The 13,647-nt window shown below is 33.8% G+C and overlaps 2 protein-coding genes across 3 annotated transcripts in view; one reads left to right on the top strand and one right to left on the bottom strand.

Moving 5' to 3' along the window:
* sn (fascin domain-containing protein singed) overlaps window positions 1-13,647 on the top strand; it is a 44,059-nt gene that overhangs the window by 15,265 nt on the left and 15,147 nt on the right. For both annotated transcript variants that reach the window (XR_016315938.1, XM_089697939.1), the window contains exon 2: window positions 12,146-12,370. Coding sequence is in view for 1 of the 2 variants with exons in the window: in XM_089697939.1 (XP_089554065.1) it covers window positions 12,151-12,370 (220 nt within the window). In the remaining variant the exon portion in view is untranslated. The remainder of the gene's footprint in view (window positions 1-12,145; window positions 12,371-13,647) is intronic.
* LOC149486256 (uncharacterized) lies at window positions 3,042-4,607 on the bottom strand. The gene has a single exon (XM_089697775.1). The coding sequence runs from the start codon at window positions 4,539-4,541 to the stop codon at window positions 3,042-3,044; it is 1,500 nt and encodes a 499-aa protein (XP_089553901.1). The 5' UTR covers window positions 4,542-4,607.

A 13,647-nucleotide genomic window follows, 5' to 3' on the forward strand; every position in this document is an offset into this window, starting at 1 on the left:
TGCTAACTTTGCCATAAATTTATTACTAGCATTAGAAAGCAACTTAGTTCTTTTCCAAACTACATCACCTATGTTAAAATTTGCCCGCCTACGTTTAATATTGTATAATTTTGAACTTTTATAATGTGAGGTCTTAATTTTATGCTCAACGTCGCGAAAAAGTTGGCTTCTTCTCTTTAAATCCATCAAATAATTATCGGTCTTAATGACGATAGAGTCAACATCTATTATTTGCGAATCCCTCGAATTTAAGGTTTTTGGAGGCACAGCAGTCTCCCTACCAAGAAATAAGTATGATGGTGTAAAACCTGTTGTTTCATGAATCGATGTTCTAATGGCATGACCAAAATTGTGTAAATGTACATCCCATTCATTATGTTTTTTTTTATTAATATATGTTGAGATCATAGTGCCAACAACTCTATTGACGCGTTCTGTTGGGTTACTTTGGGGATGGTAACTGGGCGTATACCAAATACTGGTATTGTATTTTGACATCAAATCCTTAAATAAATGAGATTCAAATTGTTTCCCATTATCTGAAATAATCGCTTGAGGCACTCCAAACAGTAAAAACTGTTTTTCAATAATGTCACAAATCTTATCGGCTTTTCCTGTTCGTAGCGGAAATAGAAGAACAAACTTACTGAATAAGCATGTAATGACAAGTAACATAGTGTTACAGTTTTTACTTTTAGGAAACGGTCCCATGAGATCTAATGAAATCACTTGCCACGGTCTAGTGACTGTACGATGACTGCCCATATGCCCTAAGGGTAATTGTTGCGACACTTTTGCTCTTGCACACACTTCACACTTCCCGACATACATCTTAACATCCTTCAATATGTCAGGCCAGTAATAATGTTGTTTTACTCTAAATAAAGTTTTCCGTACTCCCAAATGACCTGCAGTGACATCATCATGGCAACGTTTCAAAACATCACCTCTGAGAGCATGCGGAATGTACAATTTCCAGTCGTTAACTTTATCTGGATATTGCTTCAGATGAATTTTCTTATATAATAACCCATTTCTCACATGCCAATTAGGAACCTCGCTACCACTAGTAATTTTTAAGACTTTATTTCTATACCATTCGTCCTTATGTTTCTCTAAATTGCTGAGAAAGTTACTTTCTATACAGTCTCCAAGGGCATCAATAGATCGTGATAAAACATCAGGAACAACGTTAGATTTACCGGGCCTATGGATTATATCGAAACTGAACTGTTGCAATTTCATGGCCCATCTCGCAAGTCTACCATGTGGGTCTTTCATTTTATGAAGCATTTTTAGTGCACTGTGATCAGTGACGACTGCGAAATGCGATCCATCTATGTAGGGTCTGAATTTTTCTATAGCATACACAATGCTCAAAAGTTCTCTTTCCGATGTCGTATATAATTGTTCTCGCTCATTAAGTTTTCTACTAAGAAAAGCTATGGGTTTCTCGACGTTGTCAACTTTTTGACATAAGACTGCTCCTATACCTTTATTTGAAGCGTCGCATTGAATAATAAAAGGTTTATTAAAATCAGGACAACAAATTACTGGCGTCGTGGTTAAGAGTGTCTTTACTTTAACAAATGCGTTATCTGCCTCATCAGTCCACTTAAATGTTTTGGATTTTCTCCCTTTTGTCAACTGATGGAGGGGTGCTGCAATGAGTGCAAAATTTTTAACAAACCTTCGATACCAACTTGCAATTCCAATAAATCTCTTTAATTCTCTTAAATTTTTAGGTCTTGGGAAATTAATAATAGCTGACACTTTTTCAGGATCAGTACGCAATCCATCTTTATCTACAATGTATCCTAGAAAACGCATACTTGAACGCGCAAATTTGCATTTTTCTATATTTATTGTTAAACCGGCATCTTTTAATATGCTGCACACTTGTTTTAGAATGTTCAGATGTTCCTCTAACGTTTCTGAACAAATAACAATATCATCCAGATAAGCCCAAACTTTGCCCTCTAAGGCATGAAACAAAATATCCATGAGTCTTTGTTGTGTTTGTGATGCATTTACAAGACCAAAAGGCATTACTTTAAAATGATACAACCCTCGACCAGGCACTGCAAACGCTGTCTTCTCTTTACTACACTTATCCAGTTCAATTTGCCAAAAAGCAGTTTTGAGATCTAGAGTACTAAGAAATTTTGAGTGTCGCAAGTTGTCTAATATAGAAGCCACTCTAGGCAAGGGGTATGTATCTCTTTTAGTGACCTTATTCAACTGCCTACTATCTAAACAAAGTCTATTGGAGCCATTTGGTTTTTTAACCAGTACTATTGGAGAACACCAAGGACTGTAAGATGGCTCTACTACATCCTTGGCTAACATTTCATCTAGTTCACGTTCAATAATTTTCTTAATAACTGGAGAAAAATTGTATTGCTTTTGGTATATCGGTTTACTATCACCGGTATCTATTGTATGCTTCAGAATTGTTGTTCTACCTAATCCTGACCCAATTTCTTCCTTAATATAATTAATAACCTCATATAAAGACTTTTTCTCATTTTCATTTAAATTTTCTTCACTTATAATTGCTGGTTCTTCATCTGATACCGTATTAATATGTAAACCCTCTTCTATATCATAACCTTTAAATGTAAACCCTATATCAAATAATTCAAAGAAGTCCTTGCCTAAAATCAGGTCTTGAGACAGATTAGGCATTACCAATATCGACATGACGTGAAATTTATTATTAAATTTAATGGGTACATCAACAATTTCAGAAAGAGTGTGATTAGTTCCATCTGCAGTAGAAATGTAAACGGGTTCTCGTTTCTGCGTCTTTAAGTTTACAACCTTTAAATATTCTATAAACCTTAAATTACCCACGGATCTAGTAGCTCCCGAGTCCAATAAGCCACTGAATCTTTTACCAAGGATGTTAATACAAACGTATGACCTATTATCACACTCCTTCCGAAAGGTCAGAGGCGAAATTACTTCTTGTGACATGAATAGCCGAACGTAATTTAACCAGTTCTGCCACTCAATACTTTTTCGACTAAGGGGAAAGGTTAGTTGGCAGTGTCTTGCCCTTCCCCTTTCTCGTTTCCCATACAATTACATTCTTTAGATGTAATGCCAAATCGACCACACCTATAACAAAAAAGTCGTTGCTTGGGCGCTGCACAAGATCGAAATAAGTGTCCAGATTCACGACAATTCCAACATCTGGATTTATTACTATATGTCTTTGGAACTAAAGCTTTTACTTCATGTATCTCGTGATTATTTTCAATACTAGACTTATAGGCTAAATCCGGTTCCATAGATCTATAAGAAGATTTAGGTTCTTTGAAGTTATCACAATTAATTTTGGTTCTTTCCAAAATTCTCAAAACATTAATCAAATCGGAAATAGAAGAAAATACGTCCCTACATACGGCTCTTTGATAGTACGGTTGAAGATTTTTTATAATTATCATTATTTTCTCCATCTCCGAAATTTTGTTTGGAAGTCTATTAAATAAATTTTGCATGACGGATACGTAAATAACTACAGATTCATTAGAACCCTGTGTTCTAGATTTCGCTTCAGCCAGCAATTCTTCTTGATAGTACGGCGACTGAAAATTCCGTTTTAATAAGATGACTAGTTCATTCCAGTTTTCTATATATTCTCTATTAGCGCGAAACCAAATTAAAGCATCTCCCTTAAAAAAATCAATAGCGTGTCTCCAAAGATCTTCATCCGTTGCATTTCTAGCATATTTCAATTCATTCACTCGCTCAATAAAAGCGTTAACACTAAAACTAGTGTCGCCTGAGAACTGAACACCCCATTGGCTAATAGGCACCAACTTGTGTCTTAATATTTGGGTCACTTGAGCATCATTTACTGACGTCGAATTAAAAACGTTCGCCGGTAATTTATCATGAAAATATTGAATGCCTAAATCATCATGAGCAAAGCTAACTCTCTTCTGTTCTAAGTCTACTTTCGAAGTGCATTCTTTGTTTAAATACGTTTCGCAGGGGACTTTAGATGTCGACGGCCCAATGACGTCAACATCCAATTCATTAAGTATCTTATGACTATCTTCACCCAATGATTTTTGTAGAATTTCTTTCATTTCCTTAGTAATTTTATCATCATCCTCCATATCATCCTTAGCCTCTAAATCATTAAGTAATATAACAGCCTTATCCGACAAAGCTTTGTGCTTCTCCTTATCTAATGTTTCAGCTGCTTCAATGAATTTTAACCTATTCATCACATGAATTAAACGAGAGACTAAACGTTTATAAAGCTGCTTATCGGGTTTTTCTTTTAATTCGGACACATAACGTAAAATGCAATCTAATTTATCTGAGCATATATCTAATTCATTACTAGGATTTTCACTACATTGGCTGGGTGCTTTTAATTCATAAGAAACCAGTTTTAAATTTTCAACATGTAACATTTTTTTTAAAACAAGTTTTAATGCTGAGGCTAAGCCCCCTGGATGCACGTATCCACGGCACGCGAGTTCAAACTCCACCTCATCCTTTAACAAATACTGTGGATCCATAATTAAAAGGTAGGTATACTATAAAATCTAATGCGCTTATAAAAACCGTGCAAGAAAGAATAAGTTGTATCCTCAAATAATTTACATATAAGTGTGTATAAAAAGATCACTATCCATGTAACACTAAATCTTATTATATTCGATCAACAAATTTCTTATAAACAATCACTCCATGGATATAATATACATATTACACCAAATCCACAATAGTAATAATTAGAAATCTTATTGTGACAAGTATTAAGCACTTACATGTATTCAAAAAATAATGTATTTAAACTATTTTAAAATACTAAATTAAAACTAAACGAATTAATCAAGTATCTATTATTGAGATTAACCCGCTAGCTAATTAAAAATAACAAGCACAGTTTTGTTAAATTAATATACTAAGAGTATAAATAAATAATCCCATTGTTTTAGCGTTGGGCGCCATTTTGTTATGGGTTATTTTTCTTAAGCACACGGTGATATGAAGCAAAACAACTAAGCTATTATGAAGGAAACCTTTTATTTCATTGACGTACACAATCAATAGAAATCTTAACTAAAAGTAAGAACTAGGTACAACATATACTTATTATGAAAACAGTTAGACTTAACCAGAGGATAATAACTAGTAGGTAGTAACTAACGTAACTAATTTTAACAGGACTTATATCTAAGTAATCTTAACGAATTAGTGAGGGCGCCAGGAGGATTTTATTTATTGAACGGGATCCTTCCAATCCCTGCCTTTTAGTTAGCTCCAGGTAGTAAAAATCAGTCGCATGGATATCGAACGCGTATTATTTTGATCGCGAGATTGAAGGCGTTTCATACAGGCTACAAACAAGACACAATTTTAGTTTTTATTTACTTTTGAGTTTTAATTATCTTAACATTATAGTTCTAAAACTATAACTTACCCCTTCTCGCACGAAAATAATAGCACAAACTTAGAATATGTAATCACACTTATAATAATGATAATATTTCAAACAAATTACACCGACAAACGGTGTGCCGAGATCCACTGCTCAACGACCACTGTCCTTTCAATGTCATCGTATAAGGATTTCCAGACGTTTCTTAAAAAATATTAATAATTATAAAAAATGCATTGAGATTCGTGTGGATTTGAACTTACGACCCGCGGATCTACGCTCCACATTAGTTCCACTGAGCCACTCGTACGATAGCTCAAGTCGTGAAACTACGTTACAATTATTGTTAGTTTACCAAACATAACACAATCACCCGAGCTTTTCTGATGTTATCTTTTAATTAATTGTGGCACCAAACATGCTTTGATATTTAAAATGAACATGGATATATATTGATCGATTGCTTTCCTTAATATGTCGTGTCTTGTGGGTTTTAATTGATACGATACAAGAATCGAAAAAAATAGATCATCAAAATTTCTGACTAGGATTTTAAGACAGGATTTAGTAGAGCAAAACTAGACATGGGTTTCATCGATGGCATGCTGTGTGTTATGGGTGTGATATCCAACCCTAAACTATTGCCAGCGGGATAACAATTGATAGAGATTACTTAGATTAGAAAAGCACAAATCAAACATATAATTTGATTTAATAACATTATAGCAAGTCTCCAAAATATGCCTAATATGTTGTCTCGTACTATTCTAGTTTATAGGCTATCCGCTATAGCAAAGTACATAATATAAGGTTTTTTACTCTCGTTAGCGACTTGTTATGAAATTCATTCGTAGTCGTGACTGCGCAAAGTATATTGTTAATGTAAAAACATGTTAATGAATATTTAAGCTTTCATGTACCAACTTTTATATCTCCTTTTTATAAAGACGTAAATTGTATGAAGCATTTGGTTTAACAATTCTTGTAAACAAGAGAAGTTATTGCCTTCAACATATTTTAAAGTACAATTCATCAATCTAAACATTATTTTTATAATTTTGGCAACGATGCAAAACCCTGTGTGGTAGGGCAATGCCCACCTCGTTAATGTTTAACTTTAAACATCTGGCCTGCACTTAGCAGCCATGTGTTTTGTGTTCATTGCTTTTTATTGAATGTATATCTTCGTGGTACATATTAAGGATATGTTTCATAGGTTTGATGCCACTAATACTATTAGGAGACACGGTTTCGTCGTTAAATATGAATTATAGAGTGTTTAAATATGGACTTGTTATCCTAATTTATTATAGTGTTAGTGTGAAAGTTTATTGTTTGGACACGTGTGATGTTAATAGATATTAAACTGAAGAATGAAAACGACTTTCATATTATATTATAGTAATGATGTAGAGGTAAAAAACAAGATATTGTATTCAATAAAAAAACTCAACGAGCACTTGTTTTTGGTATTCATGTAATTGCAAATATTACAGTGCCGTTTCCACTAGATAATTTTAATTAAAAATATGTAATGAAAATAATTTATGAACTAAATTAATTAGCTACTTCTGCTTTTTACTACATTTAGCAAGTGCGTCATATACCTAATTTGAAAGATTTGCAGTCGTAAAATGTAAAAACATATTCATATATATGTATATTATAACTTTACAATTTTATGTATTTTACACCGTGTTTTCGAATACAAGCGTCAAAGCCAGCGTCATAACTTTTAACTTGATTTCTTAGCTTCGCAAAGCTCGCTAGACTTTTCGTTTAATTACATTATATTTTATGGCACATCATTATATTTAACGGCACTATCCAAACGATAACTTTCAAGCCATTCAGGTAACCTAGAAAGTAAAGATGTCTGAAAACGATTGGTCATCCCAGTAACGGATCGACCTTACTGTACTTTCAAATTATAAAGATCTAGGAAACCACGCAGCTTGAAATGTATAGAAAGTAGGAACCTATCAATTAATACAGTAGCTTTAACCCGCGACTTTGTCTGCAACCAAGTCTGGAAATCAAACCCTACTCAATGTTGTGTGGTTGTATGTTTTCACAAATATGTAGGTACCTATTTAGGTCCGCAATATCTAATCTATATCTATGACAAATTCGTCCAAGAGAAACAGCTGTTTAGGCGTGATAACAGAACATTTATATACTATATGTAGTTTTCTTAATTTTCTATTCATATTTTTTTAAACATAATCTTAATTACCCCAACTTTCTTATCACCCCGTACTTCATACAGCTAAATCCACAGGCTAAATCCAATTTTAAAACAAAGCAGGGGCTCGAAGCTAGTGTATCGTATATCAGTGTCAAACTGCAATCTCGTCTACAATTATTAATGGCTTGCATATTAATAGTATAAATACTAACATCCGTCGATATGTCCGTCCGCGGTATCTACTATCAACTCCCAATGGTCATTGCAATTTATTACACGATATCTATTCTGTCATATACACTTGTTAATTAAAAGAAAGGAAAGAGAAATGTGAATTATACTGTGTTCGATTTTACGCGAGCTTTTTTTTTGATATTTACTGTTAAAAGTATTTTATTAATGTTAGCTATTCACTCTCTTTTAGTTTGAGTTTTGGAACCATATGCTCTATGTTCTTCTCAAATTCAGGTCTTCGTGAATATGATAGGTACGTATATGTAGGAAGACTTTTGCATTTATAATATAAACATAGGCTGTCTTTGACATCGTTGAAGCTGGAGTATTTTTAAAAATATTGCGAATCGCGTACCTTCCTCTCTGTACATACCTTTATATCTTAACATATCAGAATTATTTGCAATACAGCTACAATACTATATCTCTCGTCAGCATAACGGAAACTAGACAAAGACGCGAGTAGGAATAGTCTCGGCTGATTGAACCCAGGTGCGCCTTTGTCTGCCGAAGGTCGAAACCCTTGGTAGGCACGCCTAGACCCTGCCTAGAATGAAGTAACGTAATTTTAGAATAGTACTAATGCTGAATGGGAAATAAATTATATTAGTGATCAGTAGTTTTCAAATTTGTCATTTGATTAGCTCATTCTAGAAAATTTTGGTCATAGAACAGTTTTTATGATTACTGACATTTTTATTATTGCATTTATCAATAAAAATTCTTATTACGTTAACTCATTTCTTTGGTGTTGTGAATAAAGGAAATAAATTGAGAAAGTACTAGTTATCTGAACTTACGGCACCTGTCTCACACCTAGGTCCTAACTCCTAAATCAAAACATTGCATTATTTCACCCTTTGGCGAACTACCCACATGGAAATGCTTGTTACATATATTTTTTAACAACATGATTCTTATAAATATGACGTAATACATTACATGAATGACAAAATTCAGCACTTTTCGGAGTATAATGCTCTCCAGCGCTGCGTGACGGTCGCATTGTTATGCAAATCTGTTAATCTGATAGCATCACATTCAAATGCTGAATGCTTATTCATTAGTTAATTACATATTAGCTTATGGTTTTAATTATGGGAACTATATTTTAGTCCTATATCTGTTAATAATGAATACTAATTCCAAATCTTTAAATCCGTGGTTTTGCACGCAATACCTAAAATAGGTAGCTTCGAGCAATGACTTTGCTTGCGTATTACATTATAAAACATATTTTGTATCCTGATCCCAAACTAAACTCGATCTTCTTTTTTAATTTTATAAAAGTCCAATTCGCCATTCCAACCTTAACAGTAATATTCATCAAAGTAAACAAAGAGCAAAATACGCTACATTCCTAGGTACAAATTCTTACTGTCATAATATTGAAATCATAACGTTTAAAACTGCGAATGATCCGTGCCTAGTCGGAAGATGCTGCCGGTCCATTGTCTCGCATAACGGGTAACGGTCGGGTATCTGGGGCAGATATCGGCAGAAATACTGTTAAACACTGCTACAGGTACGCTGAGCAATGACTGAGAGAGTGACGTCTTTGGTCTTAGAAATCTTAAGGTGGTTTTTGGTTTTAGCGGTTTTAAGAAGTATGTAATTCCAATTGCGTAAAAAAAGATGACGTGGAAACTCCTGCTAATATTATAAACACGAAAGATTTTAAGTATGGATGGAGAGTTATTTTTTCACGTATAAACTACTGAACCGATTATAATGAACAGTTATCCCGGAAATCCTATAGGAACTGCAACTATGCGGAATTTTATAGATTTGTATAATGTTAGTAGGTACATAAAATTGACCTATTTGTGGGTGCGTGTAAAGCTTTTTTTTTCGAGTTTTTAATCAAACATTAGCATAACTACCTTCTAATGAAGCACATGCGCTAATACATAACCGATATAAGATCAAGCTTTTATGCTAAATTTTATAATAAATTTCTTCATATCATTCCACTTGAAGTATGGGAACGGAAACCAAAGATTGACATCATTAAGATTGTACTGTCAATTATGAATACTGTATATTAAATTTGTTGGTCATACTTAATTTGCAATTTCTACCTACTGTAAAAAAATATATCGCATGCCATTTATTTTATGACGCATAAAAGCACTTTTGGAAAAAAACTTTTAGATAAACATGCAATTAAAATAGATTTAAATACAATTTTCGTTTTAAAATGTTGTAAATTTGTAAAACTATGTCAGATCCACAGACATAGATAGACTACGCAAGTACCGCGATCTGTATGAAAACCAAGCGTGTCATATTTTTTGTACTGACCTTGACGCGTTATGACGTCACGAGCGCTTTTTAGTGATGGTAATTTCATTTTACGCTAAATCGATTAGGACGCCACTCGCGCGGCGATTCTAGTATCGTCCTATCCCATCGAAGTAAATCGAAAGAAATCAGATCAAACTAGATCTATGTCTAAGAGGTAATTAAATAAATGAATCGTAATCGATTACTAAATCGATTCAAGACAGAAAAATGATAATTACCATAGACAGAGGAATGATAAAATAAATTTATAAACCTTTTAATATTCTAACAAGTAAACTAATGTGTTTTAGCTGTTTCTTACATATGCCCATTGAGTTACCGTGTACTACGTACTAGAGAGGCCATCGAAAGAAAGTAATGAAACTGTCAATCAATCAATCTTTATGTCCCGTTGCATCAATCCATTTTTCTTTTATGTTCGGGTTACTTGGAAAACTGAAAAAACAAACATAGTCTAAGCAATAAGGAGTTTTCTTAAAAAACTCCCAAGATGACACTTTAACTAATGGCGTCCATGTCATAATATTTATTTTTAGTACCTTTGTATTAAAATACTTAAAAGTTCTAGGTCAAGTCGTATTAAATGACAAAAAAAATCTATGCCTTTTTTTCTGAAAAATTGCTCCTTCAAATTATCATTTTTCTGTTCGATTATAAAATCGAGAACTGTTGCATCAAATGAACATCACTAACCACAAAATTGGACAGAAAAATGAGAACAGAAAAATGAGAAGACGCTATTCATTGCTTGTTATCATACGACTCGATCTTTACCGTGCCAAGTAAAAGCCGCAATGTATTCCGAATCATTTCGTATGATTTGGTATCCGTGTTTGTCACGATCGTTTTCCACAGATATTCTTTATTTGATTTTAAAATAAATAGTGCATATTCTGATTAGAAAATTACTTACCGGTGGAAGGAAACATCTCTGCTAACTCGGCCACTCACAATTGCGCCGTTATAAACTGTAGAAACTCCACAGAGTTTCTACAGTTTATAACGGCGCAATTCGGCATTTTACTTTATTCAGCTTCACGTCTTTCCTTGGCGAACTGCAAGCGCGGACTGAGTGTAGGCCAGCGTCAAGTAAGTTTCATAATCTTAGTTTGGACACGGGAAGTACATACACTCGCTTAGTCTATCATGATACATGTCTGTGGTCAGATCTCTGTTACTTTATTTTTAATTAATGAAATATCGGAGTCAAGCACCCTTGCTTTTATGAAAATAAAAATAAATGTAGTCGTATTTTAGTTTTAACAAAATTAATTTCACTATGGAAAACAAGTTGTCACAATGAGGCCAAGAATAAAGTAAATAAACGAGAAAACATAGTGTTTGTATAATGCATGCTAATTTATAATTATTAGCTACGGTCCAACCTAGAAGCCAGTGCCTACTGCCTAGACAAAAGGGGTGCGGCATATATTGTACTTCATTTGCTTTTGTGACCAGTAACAATACCTGGGATTTCTTAGGAAAATACTTTTCTAGGTAAAAACAGTAATTTTCAATAATACTATCGTAAGTGATACCGGTAAAACATAAATTACCATTCCATTTAAAGTCTTTGTTGTAAGTCTTTATTGTACTAAACTGTTATTTATAATTCAAAAAGCGTGTTTGGCGGTTCGTTCTTACGCATCAAATGCTAAACAAATTGTTCGAATTCTGTTATGTAATAGTTGGTTGAATTTATCCATTAGGTCGTATCAGTCGTATAGTTCTAATAGTCCCTTATGAGACAATAGGTTTTTCGTTATATAAGAAAATGCGTGTGTGCCGATGACATGTGTCAGAAGTGAAACATCTTTGGCAAGATTCAAAGATAGTAAAATTCGCAAATGATAGAAAAATCGCTTTGAAATTTTACTCTCAACACGCCTAAAGAAGTTTCACTTCAATAATATTTGTAATCTGTTATATTATGTCTATTGTTTTGTTGCCGCTATTATAGGCAATCACACATATTAAAGACATTACCTAACTTTAACATCCTCTTCCAGTAACCATGAACGGTCTGAACGGTCACGCCAACGGCGAGGTGAACGGCGCCGGGGACATCATCACGCAGAACCAGCAGCGCGGCTGGTGGACCATCGGGCTGATCAACTCGCGGTACCGGTACCTCACTGCGGAGACCTTCGGCTTCAAGATCAATGCGAATGGAACTAGCTTGAAGAAGAAGCAGATCTGGACCCTGGAACCAGCTACTGGGAATGCTAATGACAGTGAGTATTTTTTGATGTTTCTAGGTCTAATTTGTAACGGAAGTAAGCTATTTATAATGTAAAAAGAAGACTATATGTATTTATATACATATTTATAGGTAATTTTTGTTTTTGTTATAAACAATAAACATTTTTGAAAACTAAGATAAGGGAAGATGTGTGATGATATGATATCTATTTATAGCAGTGGAGATGATTAAAAAAATTGCTTTCTTTTTCCATAATAACAGTTTGAAAAACGCGACCACACGATGCTCCCATAATTTTATCTAAAACACATCATAAAACCTATGATAGTTGAACTAATGGGTTCGATAGGTATAACAAATCAAAGACACGCAAATCAAAGAAAGCTAAGCTCAAATATTACCCATCAATAGGCAGTCCGGATCATAGTTTGAATAAAATCAATATGGACAACAATCTAAGGATTGGAATTCGTAATTTATTGCACATTAATAACCAAGGGCTTTATCGTAAACATAACATATTAATTAAAAAAAATGTTAAAGGGTGATATGTATATCAGACAAAATTCCTGCCAAATTAACATTATGTATGTGCACTAATTGAGGCAAAAACAAGCCCTTTATTGGATCGTAATTGGATTCCGCGTGTAGGCTGTAGACTGGACAATTAAAATTCTGCTGTGCATCAGATAATTGGCTACAAAATGCTTTATAAACGTTTATAGTACGTGAAAGTGTTTTGTGTGATTTATGGACTTATATTTTTAAGTACTTATAATATGGTTTAGTGCTGCAAACATTTAAGGCATGTGTGATGAGATTGTATTTTTTTTTAATTTAAGTAAGAAAGGTTTATAATACAATGTCATACATATTTCATTTATTAGTCTACATTCTTTAAAGGGCACTTTGTTGACTTTGGCGAAACAAGTTTTACTTTAGCACCAAACATAAACATTCAAATTATATTGCATCATTTATTTTCTCAAAACACGAACGTAAACACTTACTTTAATTCAAAACGTAAACAAAAAAGCAGGTCCTCAATTACTGCATACGCAAATCACGAATTCAAAAGCGTTTCTATAGATATACTGAACATAATATAGAGCGGGAGGGTCGCACCCCACGGCCAAGGTCTGGATCGATACCGCCCGGGCGCTTCGGTCGCCCCCGGGTATCCAGGGGCTTCATACACAGGTTGTAGGGAGGAAATTGGAGTTTTGCTTATTTGGTTATTGCTAATGTGTTTATGTAAGTGTGAGGTATGTTGATTTTGATTAAAAAGGGGTTTGAAATAACATTTAT

The sequence above is a fragment of the Colias philodice genome, chromosome 8, assembly GCF_061535455.1.
Source record: "Colias philodice isolate Cphi_HAF_F1 chromosome 8, ilColPhil1 Martin Lab GWU primary, whole genome shotgun sequence".
Taxonomy (NCBI): Eukaryota; Metazoa; Arthropoda; class Insecta; order Lepidoptera; family Pieridae; genus Colias; species Colias philodice.

Coding starts and splice junctions, on each gene's coding strand:
- LOC149486256 (XM_089697775.1), bottom strand. CDS start 4,541: ATGGATCCACAGTATTTGTTAAAGGATGAGGTGGAGTTTGAACTCGCG.